Genomic DNA, 24,869 nt, shown 5'->3' on the forward strand with positions numbered 1-24,869 from the left:
AGGGATCGAAACACGGCGAGATCTCCTCTCCGGTGAGATTACACGGTCGCCGGCGGTGCTCCGGTGACTCGCGGTGGCTCCGGTGGTGGTTTGGTGGCCGGCGGCTGCTCTCTCTCCAACTGGGCAGGGCTTCGCTAGGTTTTGAGTCTCTGGAGAAAACCTAAGGGGCTGCCTCCTTTTTATAGAAGAGGAAGGGGAAAACCTTAGGGTTTTCTCTACATGGACCAAATCATCACGGACCTTGTCACTAAAAATTGGGCTCGGGCCCGGGATGTGACAAACTTCATATGAAGATTTATTATGCTTGGTTCTATTTGCTATTGTAGTTTATGACTTTTTTTCAAGAGGATGTTTAATTCTCTCTTAGATTTATAGTCGTTGAATTTGAAGTTAATGAAAGTTTGTGTTTCAAAAAAAAAAAAAGTTTCAAACTTTTAGTTTAACGATATTAAAATGTGTAAATTGTCTCCAAGGGGCTGAACTTGAAGATAAGCCGAACTGGCAACTGGAGTTGTTGTCGATCTGAAATTTTTGGAATTTATCTGATGAAGAACGAACAGTTGGATCGATCAACCAACGAGGAACAACTTCTTGCTGTCTTTTAACATTCTTTCTCGTACTTCCTTCATACTTTATTCGTTTACTTTCTTGCAATGAGAGTTTCATTATCTTAATATTACATAGATTCCACGTAGAAATCATAGGACAAAGTGACAACAGGCAAGACAGTAGGTCAATGACGGGCGAGTCGGTTTTGATCCTAAACCTTTGCAATGGTGGGCGTTTCCGAGAAACAAGGGCATTATTTATTAGTTAGCATTTCTTCTTTTTATCATAAAACGTGAATGAGAATGAAAGTAGGCAAGATAGTATAGGCCAATCACGATTTTAATAGTTGTGGACATTATATAGTTCTAATGTATATTTATATGCTAATTGTAAATTAGTGAATTTTATTATATACTAAGAAATTGAATAATTGTGCGGCAATACTAATTAATGGCTTAGACTTTCATAAAATAGTAGTTGAATATAACCTACCATTGTGTAAAGTACAGATAAATGATGAAACTTAGGCGTTGAATTATAGAGTCATATTTATTCCCTACAAATATATTCACAATACGTGTTTTGTTGTAAGTGTTTCCAATAATGTTGAATTTAGAAAGCATTTTTGGTATTATTTTATTATAATATATATTTTGTATAGTTGGAGTTTTTAATTATATATGAAAATGAAAAATAAACCAGAAGGAGTTCATTAGTTTGCATAGTCTCATCGTTGCATTATCTGTATTTAAATTCGATAGTATGCATGAATCATATATGAAAAAAATACTGACAGTATATCTGTCAAAAGTTAAAACATAAATGAAAGATATACTACACATATTTTAAATTTTCCGCACATATTAAAAAAACACATTAAAACTTGATTGTAAATGCATTGTTTTTTGTGCATAACAATGTTCCATAACTTTTAGCCAATAGAAATCCAATAAACACCATTAAATTTTTTTAAACTTACAGTTTTTCATTAAATAATACATTGAAAAAATAAAAAATGTATTTTTTTAAAACATTTTTTTTTACGGAAGAAGTATAATATTTGATATTTCACAATTTTAGAAATCTATCAGGTGTAGGAACTTCTTGAGTACCTCAAAATGGAAGATATATATACTAGTAGTGTTTTAGACATGTTAAATATTTCTGAGATAAGAAAGTGATACCTGGTTTGGAGATTGTTTACTGTCCTCAAGATTGTTTATTGTATTTGATGAAACAAGTTTACTTGGTTGTACACACGCGGATTATGAGTCTATTGTTTAGATACTAGAAGTTTTATGCATGTCTACTAAATGTATCTCGGATATTCATTGAATTCTTAGAAATTACTAAAGTTTCATACTGTATCAATATCTTCTGTAAGAGTTGAATACTGCATTTTGTAATGGATGTTTGCGTGATTGTTTGGTCGCGAAGCTCACTGATGTTTATGTTATCTTGAACATAAGCAGTTCCAGCTATACTAACAAATAATAACATAAATATACAAAAAAAAATTAAAACCTAATGAGATTGGTTTATGATGTCACGCAGAAGTTTAACTTTTCTTCATGATTTTTTTTTTTTTCTTAAAACCAACATTTCTTCATGTTCGGAACAGAGTTACAGTTGTTGACGTGCAATATAGAGTTTGAATATTTATTTCCATCTTGAGGGGAAATGTAAATTACGTAATGAGGTTTATGTAATTTCAACCATCTTTCTGGAATCCATTTTCCATCCTTTTAACTATGTTATCAAACTGTGGTATTGATCGAAGTCTCACACAAAGGTAAATTTCTCTCTTAATGACATGAATTGTTAGATGCCGGCTTGATAGAAGCGTTCTATTTAAACATGTAGTTTAGTGAAAAAAATCAGATTCGTATCTAATTATATATTTCCTCTAGTAACACTCACGCCTAATGTTTTGCCTAGATAGGCTTTCTATCTAATTAGTAATCTCTCTAAGTCTCCTATTTTCTGATCCTTTCATTTATTCATGACCAAGGGGGATGTATTCAACTGAGAGTTTCAGCTGATTTGTATTAAAATGACAAATCCACTGTTATTGAAACATGAATTTTAAAAACTCATTTAAAATCCACTGTTATTAAATTTGACATTTCTTATAGTACTCTGAAATCCACTGTTATTGAAAATATTTTAAGTTGTGGAGTTTTAAAGTTTTCAGGTGATTTTAGGGTGTTTGGATAGGATTTCTTAGTTAAAAAAATTAAAACCCAAATCTCATAGTTTTAGGTGGTATTCTAGAGTAGTTTAACAAAAATCAATTAAATCTCTACAATTTATTGAAATCATCTAAAACCCCATTAAAAATCAAATCACATCAAATGTTAAATTGAATACATCCCCCTAAGTTTGTTTTTGCTGTTTGTAATGTAGTGAGAGACTAATTGGCTATTTTTTTTTTTCAAAAGATGGCTGAAAATGAACGTGGATAATACCTAGCATGTAGATACAATACATAGACACAATTCAAACAATGAGGAATTCTCATATACACAATACAAACAATGAGGAATCTCACAGAATTCTCACCTTATTCTGAGAATCTAAGAAACAATGAGGAATCTCATATACACAATACAAACAATGAGGAATCTCACAGAATTCTCACCTTATTCTGAGAATCTAAGAAAAAAATTCACTATAAACAAAACAAAAGACATAATCGGAGCAAAGAGGAACAAAGTGAAGTTTAGCTGCTAAATGAATGACATGGACACACCCACACGCGCACACCATACGTCAATCCCGACTGAACTAATAACTTGTTCGTAAGGACAATAGTGTGCTCCAAACCCGTAAAAGTATGCCAATAAATGCCAAATCAAGCGGAATAAGAGGAAACATGAAACGTGATTTTGATTTATAAAAACAAGATGAAAGATAGAAAACGAGGACATAATATTTCAATGCATACACTCAACATCATTTTCACTAGATATTTCTTTTACCTATATTTTGATTCTTGTAAAAGTTGTTTACTCCTACTTTTATTTCAAGATCTTGATTATTTTCTCAAAAGACTATTCATTTTTCCTTATATACGGAGACGATTCTGATTACTCTCATGGTTATTTTATTTTTATTTTCGTTGTGTAGCAAAACTATTAAGCCATAGATGATTGTTAGACTGAAAGAAACTGCAAATAAAATTGAAGTCTAAAGTGATTGTTTGGTTATATTCAAATCTTAGAATTTCTTATTGAGATTAAAAATCTAAAGTGATTCACAAAAATTTGCCTTCCATAAATTTTCAAGTTCCATATAAGTACTTATATTCATTCATTTTTAACTATAAATAATCACTCAGAGTATTTTAAATTATTTTTTATTTTTTTAAAAAGAAATCTTTATCTTCTAATAAACGGAGATTTTAAAATGATTTGAATAGTTTTTGCAAATGTTGAATACATCAGTACATGACTTTAAAGCATTTTTACAAGGGAAGATTTGGTAAGAAACCAAAACTCCTACCATATCATTGAACCAATATACCTTAGCTCATTATAAATAGAAAATGTACATAAACGCTAGTAGATACTGAAACAGAGCGTTAAAAGGCAACATCAGCATTAGTTAAGCTAGCTCCAATTTCCTCTCTTCTTTATTTTTCTTGATTACAAAACTAACCACACCTTCCTTCTCATTATTACAACACTAAATCCCCATTAAAAATACAAAATTCCTGATTCCCCCCATCAATTATAAATAGAAATCCCCTCAACGAGCTTAGTGATCTTCTAACCATACACCATCTCTATTTTTCCAGCCGCCTTTAAGCACTCTCTCAAGGAACATGTCTCCGAACGTTCTCCGGTGGTTTAGCCTCGTCGCTCTTCTCTGGCTTCAATCTATCAACGGCACCAACTTGAGCTTCCCTGCTTACTCTTCACAGCTCAAAGAGTTTCTCTCAATCTCTCAGTTTAAACTCAACTACCTCTCTTTTGCCTCCGACGCCGGAAAAGTCCTGGGATTCATCTCCGGTATCGCCGCCGTTCACCTTCCTCTCCCTCTGGTCCTTCTCGCCGGAGGCTCTTTAGGGTTCGCCGGCTACGGTCTTCAGTACCTCTCCATCGTCAAAAAAATGTTCACGTTATCGTTTTATCAGATATGGGGGCTGAGTTTCTTGGCCGGAAACAGTATCTGCTGGATCAACACGGCGTGCTACATCGTCGCGATAAAAAGCTTTCCGGTGAACCGTCAAGTCGCCGTGGGGATCACGGCAAGTTATCAAGGTTTGAGCGGGAAAATATACACCGACATAGTCCACGCGTTCTTCTACTCGTCTCAACGTGAAGCCGCTTCAGGTTATCTTTTGCTCAACTCTCTAGTTCCTTTGGTCGGTTGTGTCGTGACGGCTCCTATGCTGATGAGAGAAGCCAAAGCAACGTCGTATTCGTCTCGGGACGTTAAAATGGGTTTTATCTTTCTGTTCGCTGTGACTATAGCCACGGGGATTTACGCGGTGGCTACGAGTCTTCTCCCGGCTCCCGCGGTTTTAGTACTCGTAGGCATAGTTTTGTTTCTCCTTGCTCCTCTCGCTATTCCTTTTGGAGTTAGGCTCGAAGAGGTTATGACTTGTAGGAGAAGTCAACAAAAGGTGTACGACTTTGAAGCTCCTTTTGAAGAAGATGAAAAGGAGGAGGAAGAGGAGTTTGATGATGAGAAGGCGATAATTGGGGTTAAAGAAGAGGTCGAGTGGACAAAACTATGGAAGAAACTCGATTTTTGGACATATTTTGGACTTTATTTGTTTGGTCCAACGGTCGGGCTAGTGTTTATGAACAATCTTGGTCAGATCGCCGAGTCTCGTGGCTGTGCCGCGACCAGTTCCTTGGTCGCTCTCTCGTCATCGTTCGGGTTTTTCGGCCGCTTGCTTCCTTCGTTACTCGACTACTTCCTCTCTAGGTCAATATCTACTTACTTTTTTACCTTTTACCCTTGGGAATTACTAATTTCAAACATAATCAATTATTCCATAATAATACAACTACGTTGACCTAGCACGTATAATTATCACAGACGTTGCATTCCTTGCATCTACGTGTTTGGTCTAATTCATCGAACAACATTCGACAAATCGACCAGAATTTTATAATCATTTTCCCTAATTTTCGGAATTTATTCTAATTTTATTCTTTTATTTATTACAGGAACAAATACATGCCATCATGCCCGGTTTCTATGGCGGTCTCACTGGTAGCGATGGTTGCTTCGTTTTTACTTCTCCTCATTGACTCGGACGTCGTTCTCTATATCAGCACGGCGATGATCGGTGTTTTCTCTGGAGCATTGACTTCTCTCTCCGTCACAATGACTGCAGAGCTTTTTGGGACAAAACACTTTGGAGTTAACCACAACATTGTTGTCGGAAGCATTCCTATTGGTTCTTTCGCTTTTGGTTTATTTGCCGCTAAAGGTTACCGCGATGGAGCTGCCTTCGACGGACGTTTTGACGGAAAGTGTTACGGGATGTACTGCTTTCAAACCACTTTGATCTTTTGGGCAATGCTCAGTTCTGTGGCCGCCGTTCTTGCTGCCGTTTTATATCTACGGAATCGCAAGTTCTACTCGCAGAAGCCGTGAAGAAGAAACACAACAAATGCACGCAAGCTTTCACTTCATCAGACGAATCAATTTTTTTGGTTCCAAAACGAAATTTTTGTGTGTACAGTTATGCGTTTTGTGTTACACCAACGGTGGGAAAGTAAATTTTTTGTATAGTAACGTGCAGTAAGAAATAGATAGAGATAGAGATATTACACAATGATGTAACGATCGAAGTTTTTATTAAGATCCACTTTTTTATAAGGTGTATGATAGTAAACTCAATGTTTTGCTAGATTAGTGTAAGATCATTTATTAACGCAGAAGAATTTAAAACGACTTTGCTTGAATATAAGTGGTAAATATGACATTAGCAATTTTCGGGTGAGTCCAATTAATATATCCCAACATAATATTCTGTTGGTGCGTAGTTGATGTTCTCTGGTTCGAACGTGGGTCCAAGAATCTTGATCATGCGGCTGTTATTCAAGTCATTTTAATTCTGATGTGAAATTTTTTTGTATGGGACCCCAACACTAATCAATTACTCTCACCTAAATCAGATTATTTGGATTACTCTATGTCCATATATTTTTATTCGTATGTGATTACTAGACGTTATTTAAAACATTTTGTGAGAGAGAGACGACGGGAACGTATTCAACCACGAGAAGGCCACCTAAACTAATATATGGTCGAGATGAAGACATGCATGATTTACGGCTATGCAGAATTTAAGATTTGAACTTCATACCTATATTTATTGTATGCATTAAAGCATTTTATTCACTATTACTGAAATGTATGACAATTTTTACGTGGAAATAATTTATTTTTAATGTGTTATTACGATACTCGTTTTGCAGCATTTAGGTTGGTGATTTGTACTACTATTACCTTTTTTTTTGTTAAAGTATACTACTGTTACCATGCTATAACCCTAATTCGAATTCGGAAATATATATGCGAATTATTCTAACTTATTTGCTGAAGTCATATATAATTTTTTAATAGCAAAATATCTGATATGTTTTTACTTCTATATTTTGGTAGAAATGGTACCATATTTTACATTTATTTAAAACCCCGATGAATGAATTATTGTACGACTAAACTTACTTTCAAAATCGATTACTACGCAAATAAACCCTTTCTAGTAATAGTTTATTTTTTTTACAAATTACAACAAAATAATGGTTCAGTTTGATAACAACTTATCTAGCTATCTAGTATCTATCAACTCATCTCGAGTGAACGTGTTAAAATCTCAAATCTGTAAAATCATAACTTAAAATATATGAACACGAACCAATCAATTCTCTACTAAATAAGTTTTGAAATACCATGAATTTTTTACTATAGTTTATAGAAATCATATATTTTGGTTTTATCTTTAACATAAATTAGAAATTAATTAATCAAAACAGTTGTTCTAATATAATCCTCTCCTAGTTTTTTTTTTTTGATAACATCCTCTCCTAGTTAAACTGGACCAACTGGGCGAGGGCGAACCACATTTTATTTTAAAATAAACTATATCTCGAACCGCGCAACCGCGCGGATTTTTGTTTTCATTTATTTTTATATAAACATTTTGTTTTCAATTCTAAATTGGTATATATTATAATATATATGTGTGTATCAATTTTTAAAACATAATAAGTTTACGGATATTTTTCATTGAATATTTTGTTTCAAACTTTCACAGGTATTTGTATCTTCTTCTATATATATTTTTTCGGATTATTATTTCGTTATTACAATCGTAACTATATATATAAAGATTAGTAAAATATTGTTTATTGTCATATTCAAAAATATTGCAACATTTCACAAATTTAGTAAGTTTTTAAAAAATTAAATTTTTCGCTTCATAGATTTATATTATCGAGTAAATAATTAAACATTTAGTTTTTGTTTAATTTTTAAAATAAAAAATATAGTTTAAAATTTGTTTTCATTGGTGTAAAGTAGTAAAGATTAATCATTGTTAGGTAATATGATTTTTGTTATTTAAAAAAAAATCTTTATAACTTTAAAAGTTAACATCGACAAATATTTAAATATTTAATATATGCAGGTACAATATTACAACACTAAATTACATCTATTTAATTTATACTATCTATAAATCCAATGGATCATATATTGTTTAAATCCAATTATTGATAGCCCACTAAAAATTTCTGATAGGTCCAAAATTTAAATGATAAGATTAGAGATTAAATGTAACATGATTTTTTATGAATAGGTCCATTGGGTCCATTTTAAAAAAAATCACACATAAATCAAGGTTGTGACTTCTGTTTTAATATATAAGACTAGATCTCGATCCGCGCAACCGCACGGTTTTTTGTTTTCATTTATTTTTATATAAATATTTTGTTTTCAATTCTAAATTGGTATATATTATAATATATCTATCTATCAATTTTTAAAACATAATAAGTGTACGGATATTTTTCATTGAATATTTTGTTTCAAACTTTCACAGGTATTTTCTTCTATATATATATATTTTCGGATTATTATTTTATTATTAAAATTGTAACTATATATATAAAGATTAGTAAAATATTGTTTTATTGTCATATTCAAAGATATTGTAACATTTCATAAATTAAGAAAGTTTTTTAAAAAATTAAAATTTTCGCTTCATAAATTTATATTATCGAGTAAATAACTAAACATTTAGTTTTTGTTTAATTTTTAAAATAAACTATATAGTTTAAAATTTGTTTCATTGGTTTAAGGTAGTAAAGATTAATCATTGTTAGATAATATGATTTTTGTTATTTTACAAAAAATCTTTATAATTTTAAAAGTTAACATCGACAAATATTTAAATATTTAACATAAGGAGGTATAGTATTACAGCATTAAATTATATCTATTTAATTTATGCTATCTATAAATCTAATGGATCATCTATTCTTTTAATCCAATTATTGATAGTCCAATAAAAATTTCTGGTTGGCCTAAAATTTAAATGATAAGATTATAGATTAAATGTAACATGACTTCTTAGGAATAGGTACATTAGGTTCATTTTTTAAAAAAATCACACATGAATCAAGGTTGTGACTTCTGTTTTAATATATAAGAATAGATTTCGATCCGCGCAACCGCGCGGATTTTTGTTTTCATTTATTTTTATATAAGTATTTTGTTTTCAATTCTAAATTGATATATATTATAATATATATGTGTCTATCAATTTTTAAAACATAATAAGTTTACGGTATATTTTTTCATTGAATAGATTATTTCAAACTTTCACATGTATTTGTATCTTCTTCTATATATATATTTTCGGATTATTATTTCATTGTTAAAATCGTAACTATATATATAAAGATTAGTAAAATATTGTTTTATTGTCATATTAAAAGATATTGTAACATTTCACAAATTTAGAAAGTCTTAAAAAATTAAACTTTTCGCTTCATAGATTTATATTATCGAGTAAATAATTAAACATTTAGTTTTTGTTTAATTTTTAAAATAAACTATATAGTTTAAAATTTATTTTCATTGGTGTAAGATAGTAAAGATTAATCATTGTTAGATAATATAATTTTTGTTATTTAAAAAAATTCTTTATAATTTTAATAGTTAACATCGACAAATATTTAATATATAGATGTATAGTATTACAACATTAAATTATATCTATTTAATTCATATTATCGATAAATACAATGGATCATCTATTGTTTAAATCTAATTATTGATAGTATAATAAAAATTTCTGGTAGGTCCAAAATTTAAATGATAAGATTAGAAATTAAATGTAGCATGATTTTTTATAAATAGATCTATTGTTTTTAGAGATAGATCTATTTGGTCTATTTTTTTAAAAAAATCACATATGAATCAAAGTTGTGAATTTTGTTTTAATATATAGGAAGAAAATTTTCTAAAATCAAAAGTAAAAGACGGAAAGGAAGTACTTCGAAAATGTTCTCGAACTTATCGTATGAAAAGTCAATAAATTCCGATAATTCGATTTTAATGATTTTGAAACGACAATTTATAGCGAAGATTTGCTGCCTCGTCAAAAAGTAGTTTCAAAACGAAGAGTGTGATTGAGAGAAACATGGCAAAACAAATTAAGCTAATAAGAAAGATTCAGTGAATAGGTTACGCGTCTTCATGTGCATGGTCAAGTCATCATCAACAGTTACTCATTGCTTACTTCCCTACTTAATTGATTGTGATATTGATATTGATATTTATAGTTTAATGATACAAACAAGACTAATCTGACGCATGCGTAACGTCAAGTATGACGCCAGGGGAATAGGTCTCTATCTCCCAATTTTAGGACAACTCCAAAAAATCCAAATTAGGCATGGCATACACATCGGATCATCTATTTGTGGTGCGTGGTCCTTACTTTATTTAGATACACAACCTTGATTAATTATACACCAAAGCTACTCAACAGATATGTGTAGCCACATTTTGTGACAAATGATACGAAATCATTTTTAATATTTGAAACAAGACCCTTTAAGTTTAATGGTGATATTTTCAAGTTAATGAAAGCTTAAAATATGGAGGGTGTAACTTGTTACCCATTTTTTGACAAAAACTTGTTACCATTTATAAACCATCACTATTATACAAAATATTTTAATATTTCAGATGGTTTTAAAATCCTTACCCAAATACAAACTTTTATTGCTCGGACTAGGACATGATGTAACACATAAACAATGAAAAACTCTTCTCTTAGAAACGAAAAACATTTTTTTATTAAAATCAACAAAACGAAAACTATAATTATTAATCTATAAAATAACAAAATACAATCCAGAAAATCATAATGAATAAAATATATAAAATACAATTAATACATAATTTTCTTAACAATTTCATTATATGTTGCATCAAATCTTACCAAATACAAATGCTAATAAAAACAAAACAAAACTTGAACATTTCTTGTTCATAATCTCCTTCTGCCAGAGCTTCGACTACCAGAAAATACACTACTCCCAAGCAAAGTTCGAACTAAGGGTGCAGATACAACAACCTCAAGAGAACGAAAAAAAAAACAGTTTAACATTGTGTTGAAACAGTGAGAGCCAATGTGAATCAAACAATAATCATCAACATAACTTTGGTCTAAAATATAAATGTGACTAATGCATAGCTTGATGAACAGCTGCTGAAACAGAACCAAACTCTTTATCACCTTCTGTCTTCCTCGTCATAACCCTTGGCTTTGCCTTCCACTCCTCCCAACCTCTTCTCACCTCTTCCAATTGCTCATCAATCATACCATCGTTCCTCTCCAAATGCTCAAGCCACTCTTTCCACGGAGCTTCCTCCGAATCCAAGAACCTACTCACCTGTGGAACCATCACCCCTCTGTAAAACTCCTCCACTTGTCTCTCCACTTCTTCTGATTCCCCCATTGCTTTTATCTCCGGCCTCCTCCTGAAATTCCCAGGCGATTTAGGCACTTCGAAGCTGTTTCCTCTTAGGATCAGTACTTCAGATGGAGCAAGAGGCAAAACGATTCTTGTGAACTTGTTGAGAGATAGTCTTATGATGTCTCTTGGAAGCAGCTCTCTCTTCACCGCCACAGCTGTTCCAATCATCTTCCGGATCTGATGTAACATGAATGATTCTCCCCATATGGAGATCTCAACAAAGCCGAAGCCAAGTGAACTCTCCAGGTGTCCGCAACTGCATCGAAACACTTTTCTGAAATGAGCTGCACTCAGCTTATCCGTTTCGTCTGGCTCATGTAGCCATTTTGCACGAATGTAGGCCTGAGAATCAGCAACATCTTCATTAGATTCTTCACCATCTGCTTCCTCTTCAACTTCTTCAACTCCTTCAACTTTATCTTCTTCATTTTCTCTGTTATTTTCCTCTGTAAGCTCTGATGCTTGAATTGATTTTGGTTTCTTTGGAGGGCGTCCGTTTCTTTGTGTTATCTTTTGCTGTGCTTTCCTTCTGTACTTTGACCGCTGTGTATAGTTATGGAAAGGATAGTCACCCTACAAAGGAAAAAAACAGAAGCAAATACAGTAAGAAGAAAGAAAGTCTCTGAAACTAAAAGAAACAATGGCAAAGCTCTCTTCACCTCGAACTGTTTTAAAATCTCGTTGAAATCTGAAAGGTGATGGTCAATCTCATCTGAAGTAAAGCTGTTCTTGACCCCAATAACATCAACAGGAAGGAGGTAAGAGTACATCCTAAGTGTACACTCCCTTCGTGGATCAAATCTCCTACCAAAATGCAAAAGCTTTTCAATATATATCCTTTCTCCAAACTCATGAAGCATTAGAGAACTCACATTGCCAACTCACCTTTGTGATGGTAAAACGCTGAAGACTCTGATATTGTCAGGAAGATGTTTGCTAATGCATTTAGCAAGAAGAGTGCCGTGAGGATCATCCTTCCACGCGGTCTCAGGTATCTCCATCTTCAGCGATATTGTGGTTGCCAGAGAATGAACCTACACTCACACACATATGCAATTTGAAGATTATCATCAAAATGTTGAAACGAAACAGAGATTTAAAAAAAAAAAAAAAAAGCTTACTCCTTTATCAGTTCGGCTACTTCTAGCCCAACCAATCTTGTGAAGATCACCATAGTTACTCTCTAGAATCCCACCAGCCTTGTATATAGCAACCTCAAGTTCACCTTCAATAGCTAACATTACAAGGTCGCTTAATCAGACATGTTGATGTTTTGTCGGAACTAGTACAAGAACTTAGGGTTTAAGCTGAGTTTGTGGATAAAGGTTGAAACTTTATAATGGGAAACTTACTTTTGAGAGAAGGGTCGTCTCTTTGAATCTGTAGGCCTCTGTAATCGGTGCCCACGTAGCCAATTCGGATGACGACTTTCTTCTTCCGATACGATTCCCATTTCTCGGAGGGAGTAGAGGCGGCGGAGGAAGAGAATCGTGCGAAAGTGGGTGTGGCCCGGATGAGTCGGGTCGGGTACCAGAAGACCCGCGAAGGAACTGAGTATCGTAGAAACGAGACTGCTGCCATGTGAAGGGGAAGCTGTGGCGTCGTTTCTAGAACTGGGAGCGCAGATAAAAAGCTAGCTCCGGCGATTTTCTTCTTTCGACTGCTTGCCGTTTGAGAAGAGTTAAGCAACGCGACGTTTTAAATAAATAGTGTAAAGCGACATGGTGTTCAGAGAAACTGCCATGTTTTTTACTTTTACTTGTTTCTTAACAGCTTGTTTTTTTTTTTTTTTTTATCTAATTTGATGCATTTAAATAAATGTAACTGATATAGCGTTTAGGCTATATAGTTTGTTACAATTTTGATGGAAACCATAGGAAACCATAGAGTATTACAACATTTGCAATCCAAGAAAAGCTTAATACCACATTAAGTTAGATAATGAAATAAAGCCAACACACGTTTTAGGATTTGCGGTTATCCTGACCTCTCGAGATATGCTTTCCTCTTCTCTTAAAAAGTGTCCACCCTATTTCCTGTACTTTTTGAGTTGGTTTAATCGATCTCCCTCCCTTAGTCGTGTTCAGGTGAGTTGTGGGCTCACACTTCTTGCGAACGATCGAACATAGGAAGTTGTGGATCAATTAAGGCGTCATCTTCTGGGTTGTTCACCACGGTGATGACCATTGTGGATGGAGTTTCCTCCATAATCGTTTCGGTAACTGGAGTCGAGGAATTCTCTACTAATGGTGAAAAAGTTTGCTTAGAGTGTGAAAGAGGTACTTCTTTAACTGGTGAAAAATCTTCTTCTTGAAGAGTGGCTGCTTCTTAACAGCTTGTTAGAATTGGTATTTACACTCTTTAGTATTTGCAAAATGTTTAGAGGTTCTAAAAACCGTATTATATATAGTATGCCTCTCTAAATTGCTCTACCCACTATTTCTATGGAGATTTCTTAGAATCCAAAACTCTACTCACTTCTTGAAACATTCACCATTCTTTATAACTTCTCCACTTCTGAAATATAGATCTCTTTCCTCTGGAATTTTCAAGGCAATCTAGGCACTCTCCAAACACAGTACTTCAAATGGAGCCAAAGGCAAAACGATTTTTGTGAACTTTTCAAACATTAACCACATTTCTTGTGATTACCACCAAAGCTTGACATGTGTCTAACTGGGATATTTCCATATCATTCTCAACAACAATGAGGGCAAGCCAGAGGGATACTTAGGGGTGTCAAAATGAGCTAACTCGCTCAACTCATCTCAGCTCATGGTAAGCTCGGCTATTTCATGAGCTAGCTCGCTCAGCTCATTTAATAAATGAGTTTCAATATGTAAACTCAGATCACCAAGATCATGAGTTAAATGGGGTAACTCGTGATCTAATATAAAAATAAAATAAAATAGTGATAAAATAACTTATATAATATTGTTCAAAATTTAGATATTAAAATATCCAAAACATAAATACTAAATACTAAATAAAAACCAACACATAAAAAAAAAAAAAAAACAACACCTAATATAAATTAAATTAATGCAAAACCAATGATCCAACTCTCTATTCTTCATGAGAGTCGTGAGAAAATTCATCTTCAATGTTTTCATCTGTTTAAATTATAAAATTAAAATAAAACATTTATAAATATTTTATGTTAAAGTAATAACAAAGTATAAATAAATAATCTGAGATAGAAAATATTTTATCATTGTCGTTGGGTCATAAAACAAAACAACCAAGATCACGTGCAAACTTATATGTATGTTTTACATTTTAGTTTTAGAAGATAAATATGATAAATATAGAAATTATCTTTTTTACATAATAAAAATAGAAGTTATCCAAATATATAACATATATATAATATATATATATTATATATAATTTTTAGTATAAAAATGAATAACATGAGAGCCAGCTCATGTTCATTAAAGATCATTCATATAACTCGTGATCTAATTTAAGCTCAATCATTAAACTCATTTATTAAATGATCCTAAAATATAGAGATCATGCTCGTGAAAAAATGAGCTGAGCTTTGACACCCCTAGGGATACTCACGAAATCATCAAACTCAGAAAAGGTCTCCAAATGCTTTCGATATTCAAGAACTATTCTGTGGTAGTATCTTTGCTACACGACATGGAGTTGTACGAAAAAACCGGCCACTCTTCGCATGGATCTCTTCAAAGAGAAAGACTATGATGTAAAAATGCTCATGACCTCTAAACTAACTTATCACCTTGTTATATAACTTCTACTTTCTTTTTTCTTTCAGTTATATAATATTCGGTTTTGTCTGATACATACAATAGTTCTAGAGATTGACCTTGAACAAGTTAACAAGCTTCCTTAAGCACTGGACCGTCTTGCTCATTTTGGATACCATCACAAACATTAACACACCTTACCAAAGTAGATGTTTCCTCAGTTAGACTGATCCTACTACTAAACAGAAAGACTCAAATTTTCTAAATATCTTTCTCCAGGGTAGCAATCAAATAAGATTTTAGAAACCATAAACAAAAGAATAATAAAAATTCTCCTAAATCAGTTACATAAAACAAATATTCAAAACAAAAACAGAACACAGAGAACCAAATGTAGCATTTCAAACTGATTTAATATCCAAACAGAAGAGTTCATGAATCAAACCATAACAGCAATACATTTGCTACCGATAAAATTTCCAGCAACCATAACCTGATCACACCACTCAACTTTACCCCAAATCCCTTCTCCTTCTTGTCTTTCCAGTGAAATCTCCGCACACCATATCTCTTGTCTTTCCGGTGAAATATCCGCACCCCATCTCTCTCTTGTCACTTCTTCTTTACAAAAAAACAAAGCTAGCTTTCGACCGTAACCCACTATCTTAGTCCATGAAACTGGTGAGCATGATTTCGTCTTGTTCCACACCTTCCACCACTCCCAGCGCCTTTGCTTTGGATCATACGTTCTTAAAGAGTTCAAACAAAAATCATATCAGTACAACACATCATCAAGGACGCACCCTTTCACCCAGAATTTCAGCTTCTCGTCCGTTTCCCATCTACTTTCCTTTGGGTCATAAACATAGCTGCCACCAGGACATAACATATACATCTTACCAACCATCATCACAAAATTAGGAGGCCACATGTAATACACCGACTCTGGTATTGTCATCACAGGCTCCCACGTTTGTGTTTCTGTAATTAACACCACCATCGGCTTCTCCGAGTTAGTATTATGATATCCAAGTCCGTAGATTTTCCCATTGATGATGTCAGCGACTGTAGTATACACGTTTACAATGCTCGGGAGAGGTTGCACCGTGTGAGATCTACAGTCGAAGCTTAACACATTTGTAGTCACACTGTCATCTTTAGTGCTATCAAACATGTATATCTTCGAGCCCACTGCGGCATAGCGTTGCGCAACAGGAAGCGAAGGGATAAGGACCAAACGGGAATTGTCTTTGATTTTCTGGCGGAGAATAGACCAACGTTGATCTCCGCCAGTTTCTCTGTTGTGAAGGAGAACATAGAGACAGAGTTCCGTGCATCCCAACAATGATCGTACAGCGAAGAGCATAGGCGATGCAATAAGTGATCGGAAGTGCTTGCAAACGAGGGAAAGTCTTGGATAGTTACATCTTGGTACACGAGCTAAGATGTCAATGATAACGTCTTCTGGAAGTTGTGTAGTCATGGATCAAATATCGTCCAATACCAGAGCGTAAATCACAAAAACCCTAGTTTTTTTTTTGGCTCAAATCTAATTTCCAAAACTCTAAGACCATAATTAACGGCAAGCATGGCTATTAAGGGGTGGGGCCCACATTTTTATTAAAATTCAGCTCTTCCTTCTTTTCCACAGGAGGCGAACGTGGCGGTCCGCGAATGGTTCGTTTTTAATTTTAAAAAAAAAAACTCAGCTAAAAAAAAATTAAAAAAAAAATAAACCGTTAATCATGCTCTAATTTCCTTAGTATATAATCTGTTAAATGGGCTTAAAAAAGAAAATAAAAGAAATGATAATACTGTATGTCTTATTGGTTTGTGTCTTTAAAAATAGTTTTAAGGCTACTTCAATATATTAATAATTGTTAGATTTATTATATAAAAAATATCCAAAATATATAGAATATTTTGAAGTTGTTTCCAATACTTGAAAATATATACAAATAATCAAAAGTAAATGTCTAAAATAGGTAAACAATACTATGAACATAAAAATATTTGAAATATCTATTGATTCTCTATTCAAATATTCAAATCAAATCAATTTATATGTTTGGTTGAGTTATTTTGGCATATAGCATTCAAATTTATATGTAATATATATATATATTTTTTTTCGGTTTTAAAAATCTTAAAATATATATGAATTCAAAATTTTAAAAATAACTTAAACGCCGAATCCAAACCAAACCCGCAAAGATCCGAATCGAATCCGAACCAAAATTTATAAACATCCAAATTGGACTGACATCTTTAACACCAAAAACCTAAAACACGAATAGATCCAAACTGAACCCGAATGAATATCCTAACGTCCTTCCCTAACCCATACTAAAATATGATCTAGGATTGTAAATCCGAAAATCAAAAATACCCTATCCGAATCCTAACGGATGCCTCCAGTCCTAATCGCTAGCAAGGCTGTGTGACGTTTTAAGTATCAACACACTTGACTGACAACTTACTTTTACTTGTTTCATAACAGCTTACTAGAATTAGTATTTATTTAGAAAAGAAAGAAAGATCACTTTCTAGTATATGCAAAATGTTTAGAGGTTCCAAAACGTGTTATATATAGTGTGCCTCTCTAAATTGCTGTAACCACTCTTTCCATGGAGATTTCTTAGAATCCAAAACTCTACTGATTTCTTGAAAATTCACCATTCTGTATAACTTCTCCACTTCTGAAATATATCTCTTTCCTCTGGAATTTTCAAGGCAATCTAGGCACTCTCCAGAACAGCACTTTAGATGGAGCCAAAGGCAAAACGATTCTTGTGAACTTTTCAAACATTAAAATCGTATTTTCACCACAATTCTTGTGATTATCACCAAATCTTGACATGTGCTAATTGGGATATCCCCATGTCATTGTCAACAACAATGAGGGCAAGCTAGTTACTCATACGAGGGATACTCACGAGATCATCAAACTCAGCAAAGGTCTCCAAATGCTTTCAATATTCAAGAACTATTCCGTGGTGTGGCATCTTTGTTACACGACATGGACTTGTACGAAGAACGAGTCTAAACCGACCACTCTTCGCAAGGGTCTCTTCCAAGAAAAAGACTTATGTAAAAATGCTCATGACCTCTAAACTAACTTGTCATCCTTGTTATATTTCTACTTTTTTTTCTTTCAGTTATCTAACACTTGGTTTTGTCTGATCTACTTTATCAGATACAGTAGTCCTAGAGATTGACCTTTAACAAATAATTAGCTTCCTGCTTCCTTTAAGCACTGGACCGTCTTGCTCATTTTGGATACTATCACAAACATTAACACACCTTGCCAAGTAGATGTTTCCTCAGTTAGACTGACCTACTACTAAACAGCAAGACTCAAAATTACTAAATACTTTCTCCAGGATAGCAATGAAATAAGATTTCAGAAACTATAAAACAAGAATAATAAAAATTCTCCTGAATCAATTACATAAAACGAATATTCAAAACAAAAACTCAAACAAAGAACCAAATGTAGCATTTTTGACTAATAAAATATCCAAGCATGAGAGTTGATGAATCAAACCATAACAGCAACACATTTGTTAACGTCAAAGTTTCGAGCAACCATAACCTGATGACACCACTCAACTTTACCCCAAGTCCCTTCTCCTTCTTGTCTTTCCAGTGAAATCTCCGCACACCAGATCTCTCTTGTCACTCCTTCTTTAGGAAAAAACAAAGCTAGCTTTCCACCGTAACCCACTATGCCCGTCCATGAAAATGTTGAGCATGATTTCGTCTCAGCCAAAAATTCTTCCAGACCTCTCACCTTTCCCCAGCGCCTTTGCTTTGGATCATACATTATTAACACGTTCCCATCAGAATCATAGCAGTACATAACATCAGCAACGACGCACGGATTCATCCAGAAATCCAGCTTCTCGTCCGTTTCCCATCTATTTTCCTTTGGGTCATAAACAAAGGTTTTATTAGAACACCTCAAATACATCTTACCATCCATCATCACACAGCTAGAAGGCCACGTGTAATACACCATCGTCTCTGGCATTGTCATCATAGGCTCCCACGTTTGTGTTTCTGTATTCAACACCACCATCACCTTCTTCGAGTTAGTATTACGATACTGATATCCAAGTACGTAGATTTTCCCGTTGATGACGTCACCGAGTGTAGTATATACGTGTACATCAATGCTTGGGAGATGTTGAACCGTGTGAGATCTACAGTGGATGCTCAACACATTTGTAGTCACACTGGGGCAGACCTTGAGATTTAGGGGGCCATAGATGGTTTTTAAAAAATTTCAGCTAAAAATATTTTTTGGTAAATTTGGAGACTTAAAAATAAAATTTTGAGGTTTTTTTCTATGTAATTTTTTCCAAAATTTTTGGGGACCTAAAGCCAATATTTCATTAGGCTTTGTCCAAGACCGGCCCTGGTGTCATCTTTAGTCTTACTCTTATCAAACACGTATATCTTCGAGCCCATTGCGACATAGCTTGCATCGAGTTGCGCAACGGGAAGCGAAGGGATAAGGACCAAGCGGGGATTGTCTTTGTTTTTTTGTCGGAGAATATACCAACGATGATCTCCGCCAGTTTCTCTGTTGTGGAGGACAACATAGAGGCAGTGTTCCGTGCATCTTAACAATGATCGTATAGCGTAGAGCTTAGGCGATGCAATAAGTGATCCGAAGTGCTTGGAAACGAGGGAGAGTCTTGGATAGTTGCATCTTGGTACACGCGCTAAGATGTCAATAATAACGTCTTGGGGAAGTGGTGTACTCATATATGGATCAACTATCGGCACCGATATCAGTGCGAAATCTGATTTACAAAACTCTAATTTCCTTATTATTTTACTAAAGAGGACCAGGGTTTTATAACTTGTTAAATGGATTTTTTTTTTTAAAATGGATTGTTATGGGTTTGTGTTTTTTTTAATGGGTCCCCTTTTATATGGCTACTGGATTTTTAAAAAAAAAAATGAAATTACAGAAATCTGCAAGTTATTTCACTTAAGATAATTACAAAGTTTTACAGAGCATATATTGCATAATATCATTTTGTTATATTTGTTACAGTATTATTTACTACTTATTCTATTGACTTTTATTCTGTATTAATTATTTTTATATTGCATAATATCTATTGACTTTTATTTTCTATTAATTATTGCAAAATGTGAGTATTGGACGCAATATTTCCGAGAGCAAAAGCGTAAAAAATGACTTATTGACAAAAGCATTAGATGCTTCAGAGCTGCTATATCCCTTCCAATCAAATGGATTCATCAGGCAGAAACTTATATTAAAATATCTTCACTAGACAGAACATTTTGAAATATACATGGAACCATGTAACTCTGATCACCTGCATAGGACCAAAAGAATTGATTCGGGCAAATATTTCTCAAATGAAGTGTTGAGCTAAAGCAATGACTTATGTGGCTTGTTTTTCCTGATCTACTGTATCAAACACAACAGGAGTAGACTTGTACCAGCTTCCTTTTCATTTTGGATACGACCACAAACATTAGCACACCATAACCGGGCCCAAGAATCTTTGTGGCTATCTGCACAAAAACAAATGATGTAAAACACATCAACTAGATGTCCTTATAGTTTCTCTTGAATCCGGAGTTACCAGTCGATAAAAACTGCTTGTAATATTGAGAACTTGAACACACCACTCAACTTTACCCCCAAATCTCCCCGTTATTGACGTCTTTCCATCGAAGTCTCCGCATGCCAAATCTCAAATGCTCTTCTCTAGGAGATGGGCAAGTGACAAAAGCTTAGAGTAGAACGGTTAAACGAGCGAGTTTAGGTTTGCCTCAACAGCAAGCAGAGAAAGTGAAAGCAAGAATACATAAAACAAATACAAGGAGACTGAACAAAAAAAGAGCTCAAGGAGGCAAATGTCAACATGATCTCTGTACATTTTTGAATTTTGAGACAACTTGTTTTAAGAAACAGTAGATAAACATATTCAGACAGAAAAAAAATTGTTCATGATCTTGAATCGCCACTACTCTCAGACAGAACCTTAGTGATCTTCGTGAATGTTACGAATTGCAGCAGTTATTTTCTTGCAATCAAACTCCATCGTCTTCATCCAATTCTCAAAATCTCCAATCTCCTATCAAAACACACACAGATCCACCATGAACACACAAACAAACAATCAAAAGACATAAACGGGAGATAAAGAAACCTTGACGGCGCTATTAACGGCGTGAGTGGCGGCGAGCCACTGATCCGTCTGTTTGCCGAACCGCGCCACCGTGACCGCCAGAGATCTTATCTCCGCCTCGATCCGTTTCTCGTTGACGAAACACTCCTCCACTCCTCCGTTCACCGCCTTCACCAGCAGATCCGCCGTTCTCGCCGCGTGTCTGATCGCCTCTTTCCTCGATCTCTCTGTCTTTTCCCGGAGCTGTAGCGACGATCGACGGTTGTCTTCGATCAGCTGCAGGAGGCTCGATTCCAGTGTTTCGGTCTCCTCTTCGGTTCTCTCCTTCTCCGAAAACGGTAGCACGCGCCCACGCGGGTTCAACATCGACATCGGCGTGTTCATTCTTCTTCTTCCACCGGTTAATTGATTCGGTGATGATTAATTATTTCCGGCTAAATTTCTTGTTATCGGAATATTCAAATGTCGTTGCACTACCCGCCGTTTGTGTCTCAAGTAAACGGCACACATTCTCTCTTTCGAAATAACACGATTTTTCCTGCCTACAAACCATTTAAACTCGTCTTTTTTGTCAGCAAACTCACCTTTTTTTTTATGTTACGTATTCTTGGTTTACATTAGTTTTGTGGAGCTTTCAAATAGATTTAGATTTTAGAAATAAATAATAGTATATTCCATTTTCGAGTAAAGAAAAAACTAATTACAAAGGTTGGGTTTCTCACTGTCACTTTTTATTGTGCATCCAAATGTTATAACTTTACATATATGTATGTTATCTTACAACTCTATGAAACAAGGAGACCTTGTCAAATCTATAAACTCAGAAATTCTTGGCCTCTTCATAGAGGATCCAACTCTGCAGGTCGGTGAAGGAGTCATCAGATCTATCACTTCAACTTCAGTGTTTGATGTGATAAGGCTTCTTCTTCTCCAACAATCTGTCCCCATAGTGATGTGTGATACTTCATCATCAATAATCTCTTCTAAGCCAAAACCATTGAAATTTGCTATTCTGTCAGTCTCAAGTTCTTTCTCCACAGTGCTACCTGATACTTCATCTTCATCACTCTCATCTAATAACCCAAAACCAGTGAAATTTGCTAATCTGTCATCAAGTACAGCCTCGGGTTCTTTCACTTTTTCACCCGGATAAAAGCCATCCAATGAGCTTGTAGTTGGATTCCTAGGCTGGATTTGGTTGCTGATATAATCATCCTCTTCTTCATTACTATCAGAACTCTCTTCATCTTCGGGCCCGTTGTCTCCTTTAGTGAAACATTGAAGATCATCCATAGCACAAACTTGGACTTTCATGTGAGGAGGCAAACTTGGAGAAAGCCCGCCGTGGTGTGCGTACTTTGATGAGAAATAGTTGACTGTCAGGTTCAAGCTGGTCACCAAGACACAGAGAGAGAGAGATATAAGTTATGTCGGTAATTATAACGGATACAGCAGCATAAACAACAACAAGAAGCTTATCTTTCTTTACCTATTCCAAGCTGGAAGAGTTAGCATTGTGTAAGCAAGCTTGATCTTGCGTGCAAGTCCAGAGAATGATTTAAAAGCAGCAGCAGCTTCTCTCAGTGCACGAGATTCTCTCGGATGCTGCCAAGCCCATTCAAACTGCAACAGTATGACTTCTTAACACCAAAAAAAAAAAAAAAAAAAAAAATTCTAGCTATAACCCATCTCAAATTGATTATGTAAAGAGGTAACACGAGCAACTTGAGAAGAGATGGAAGTCAAAAGCAACGAGCTTTAGCCAGGAATAGGTGACTTTTATCTCAAAGTTTAAAGTTTGAGGACATGGAAGATAAGATCTTTAAAAGTCGCAAAGGCAAAGAAAAGGACCTGAAGGGCAGAGACGTTGGTAGGGAAACCAAAGATACAGAGGACCATTTCCCAAGGACGTTTCTTCTTAGTTCTATATGCACCACTCCGTATCTCTCCATTGTGCTGCCTTATTCTCCGCTTTGGGTTAACCGTGAACCTGTAATACCAGACCGTTACTGAACCAACTTCAATAGTAAACCAACATCTTGAAGTCTAAATTCAGATTTGAAAAGAGGGAGACAAGCATCAGTCCGTTCCAGATCGTTGAATTCATAACAGAACACGATCCTCTGTTTCGAGGATTTGGAAAGGAAAGTAGAAGGAGTACCCGATATAGGTGTGACCCTTGTGACGAGGACTAAGGGAGGTCAATATGTAGCACGCGAAGAACCCTTTTCCGGTGACGACACGCGGCTCATCATCGTCAACGACGGGATCTAGGGTTTTCCGATTTGGATCTCTCCTTTTCTCTCTCATCTCTCCTCTCACCGCCAATTCGACCGTTGACGAGACGATCGGTTCTAAAATCCCATTATCCCAATTCAGTCAAGGCCCATTATCTCAGATTTCAAGTAGCATGATCTCTAAGACCAAATTATTTTTTTATAAATCCTATCGGCTATTAGCTAGTGTCCCATAAAAAAAAGGCAATTAGTGTTACGGTATGGATTCACCAAACAAAATCTATTACTATAAAATACTATGTAAACAAGTTAGACCGAAACTCACCCAAATTAGACAAACTCACCCAAATTAGACAAGCAGTGGTAACTTAGTTTATATCAAATATCAAATTCAAATAGGTTTACACCATGGCCCAAAAACTACCATGAGATTACCACCACCACTTGGTATCAATTTTTTTTTTAAATCTGATTAATAAATATAAAATTTGCATTGGTCTTTATGGCACTATTCACATGGTGTTTCAAGTTATGAGAATTAGCATGGATTTCAATCTTATCGTTTGATTAAAGAAGAGAAAGTCTCATTAAGCACATTCTCCCTTCATTAGTCACCATTCCTAACTTATACCAGCAATTTATGTCCCCCCCTCCCCCGAGGGCATCTGTATTGGGAGTCCCTTAAGGCATCCCTTAGGGAAAAAGGGTGGGAACCGAGGAAGAAAGAGAAAGGAAAAGCCTTTAATTAAGAGCTGTCCCTTACTCTTCAATGACCAAAAAAACAAAAAAAAAAAACAAAAAGCAAAACAAGGGACTCTGTTTTATTTTGAAATAGGAATCAATCTTTGCTCTGTGTCACAAGCAAAGTTTCCTTGTTGGTAAAGAACAGAGATGATAGTTGAAGCAGTGGGGAGATTCAGCACAGATTCAGATGAGGCGGAGTCTATAAAAGACGTTCCGACAAGGATTTGTTGCTATCTCCTTGAAGCTTCTCTCAAAGTTCACCTCTAGTAAATTGAAGAAGAACTTCCAGGGATTGACGACGATCAAGAGTTGTAGAAGCAAGCAAGTGGAACAAACTTTCCGGAGAGACAGACCGGTGGTTTGGTACCGACATGTAGCCGGCGAACCATGGATCAATCTCACCGTTTCCAGAAAATTCGAAGC

The 24,869-nt window shown here is 34.7% G+C and overlaps 5 protein-coding genes and 1 pseudogene across 6 annotated transcripts; 1 reads left to right on the plus strand and 5 right to left on the minus strand.

Moving 5' to 3' along the window:
• Nucleotides 1-4,134: 4,134 nt before the first annotated feature.
• Nucleotides 4,135-6,363, plus strand: LOC106332777 (protein NUCLEAR FUSION DEFECTIVE 4-like). The gene is made up of 2 exons (XM_013771275.1): nucleotides 4,135-5,487; nucleotides 5,733-6,363. Exons 1-2 carry the CDS (start codon nucleotides 4,376-4,378, stop codon nucleotides 6,163-6,165), a joined length of 1,545 nt encoding a protein of 514 aa, XP_013626729.1. The 5' UTR covers nucleotides 4,135-4,375; the 3' UTR covers nucleotides 6,166-6,363.
• Nucleotides 6,364-11,054: 4,691 nt separating this feature from the next.
• Nucleotides 11,055-13,187, minus strand: LOC106328194 (putative tRNA pseudouridine synthase). Its single transcript, XM_013766584.1, has 5 exons — nucleotides 12,923-13,187; nucleotides 12,692-12,804; nucleotides 12,456-12,604; nucleotides 12,230-12,374; nucleotides 11,055-12,143 (listed from the first exon to the last, which is right to left on the minus strand). Exons 1-5 carry the CDS (start codon nucleotides 13,149-13,151, stop codon nucleotides 11,277-11,279), a joined length of 1,503 nt encoding a protein of 500 aa, XP_013622038.1. The 5' UTR covers nucleotides 13,152-13,187; the 3' UTR covers nucleotides 11,055-11,276.
• Nucleotides 13,188-15,725: 2,538 nt separating this feature from the next.
• On the minus strand, nucleotides 15,726-16,769 carry LOC106334298 (annotated as a pseudogene).
• Nucleotides 16,770-18,827: 2,058 nt separating this feature from the next.
• On the minus strand, nucleotides 18,828-20,059 carry LOC106334269 (F-box/kelch-repeat protein At4g38940-like). The gene is made up of 2 exons (XM_013772572.1): nucleotides 19,713-20,059; nucleotides 18,828-19,527 (listed from the first exon to the last, which is right to left on the minus strand). Exons 1-2 carry the CDS (start codon nucleotides 20,057-20,059, stop codon nucleotides 18,828-18,830), a joined length of 1,047 nt encoding a protein of 348 aa, XP_013628026.1.
• Nucleotides 20,060-21,121: 1,062 nt separating this feature from the next.
• LOC106328554 (biogenesis of lysosome-related organelles complex 1 subunit 1) lies at nucleotides 21,122-21,987 on the minus strand. The gene is made up of 2 exons (XM_013767020.1): nucleotides 21,487-21,987; nucleotides 21,122-21,411 (listed from the first exon to the last, which is right to left on the minus strand). The coding sequence occupies exons 1-2, from the start codon at nucleotides 21,847-21,849 to the stop codon at nucleotides 21,319-21,321; spliced, it is 456 nt and encodes a 151-aa protein (XP_013622474.1). The 5' UTR covers nucleotides 21,850-21,987; the 3' UTR covers nucleotides 21,122-21,318.
• A 136-nt stretch (nucleotides 21,988-22,123) lies between these two features.
• LOC106328553 lies at nucleotides 22,124-24,008 on the minus strand. Of its 2 annotated transcripts, none has more exons than XM_013767019.1 (4): nucleotides 23,627-24,008; nucleotides 23,317-23,455; nucleotides 22,955-23,070; nucleotides 22,124-22,855 (listed from the first exon to the last, which is right to left on the minus strand). In XM_013767019.1, exons 1-4 carry the CDS (start codon nucleotides 23,773-23,775, stop codon nucleotides 22,243-22,245), a joined length of 1,017 nt encoding a protein of 338 aa, XP_013622473.1. In that variant the 5' UTR covers nucleotides 23,776-24,008; the 3' UTR covers nucleotides 22,124-22,242. The 2 variants fall into 2 exon arrangements, with proteins under 2 accessions (XP_013622473.1, XP_013622472.1); XM_013767018.1 differs by having other exon boundaries at nucleotides 22,955-23,088; nucleotides 23,627-24,002.
• Nucleotides 24,009-24,869: the final 861 nt, after the last annotated feature.

Source organism: Brassica oleracea, chromosome C3 (assembly GCF_000695525.1).
Source record: "Brassica oleracea var. oleracea cultivar TO1000 chromosome C3, BOL, whole genome shotgun sequence".
NCBI lineage: Eukaryota > Viridiplantae > Streptophyta > Magnoliopsida > Brassicales > Brassicaceae > Brassica > Brassica oleracea.

Coding starts and splice junctions, on each gene's coding strand:
- LOC106332777 (XM_013771275.1), top strand. CDS start 4,376: ATGTCTCCGAACGTTCTCCGGTGGTTTAGCCTCGTCGCTCTTCTCTGG. Junction 5,488..5,732: donor CTCGACTACTTCCTCTCTAG/GTCAATATCTAC, acceptor TATTTATTACAG/GAACAAATACATGCCATCAT.
- LOC106328194 (XM_013766584.1), bottom strand. CDS start 13,151: ATGGCAGCAGTCTCGTTTCTACGATACTCAGTTCCTTCGCGGGTCTTC. Junction 12,605..12,691: donor GTAGCCGAACTGATAAAGGA/GTAAGCTTTTTT, acceptor GTGTGAGTGTAG/GTTCATTCTCTGGCAACCAC. Junction 12,375..12,455: donor AGCGTTTTACCATCACAAAG/GTGAGTTGGCAA, acceptor GCATTTTGGTAG/GAGATTTGATCCACGAAGGG.
- LOC106334269 (XM_013772572.1), bottom strand. CDS start 20,059: ATGAGTACACCACTTCCCCAAGACGTTATTATTGACATCTTAGCGCGT. Junction 19,528..19,712: donor AAGAGTAAGACTAAAGATGA/CACCAGGGCCGG, acceptor CAAGGTCTGCCC/CAGTGTGACTACAAATGTGT.
- LOC106328554 (XM_013767020.1), bottom strand. CDS start 21,849: ATGAACACGCCGATGTCGATGTTGAACCCGCGTGGGCGCGTGCTACCG. Junction 21,412..21,486: donor CCGTTAATAGCGCCGTCAAG/GTTTCTTTATCT, acceptor GTGTTTTGATAG/GAGATTGGAGATTTTGAGAA.
- LOC106328553 (XM_013767018.1), bottom strand. CDS start 23,775: ATGAGAGAGAAAAGGAGAGATCCAAATCGGAAAACCCTAGATCCCGTC. Junction 23,456..23,626: donor AAGGGTCACACCTATATCGG/GTACTCCTTCTA, acceptor CTGGTATTACAG/GTTCACGGTTAACCCAAAGC. Junction 22,856..22,954: donor ACTCTTCCAGCTTGGAATAG/GTAAAGAAAGAT, acceptor CTTGGTGACCAG/CTTGAACCTGACAGTCAACT.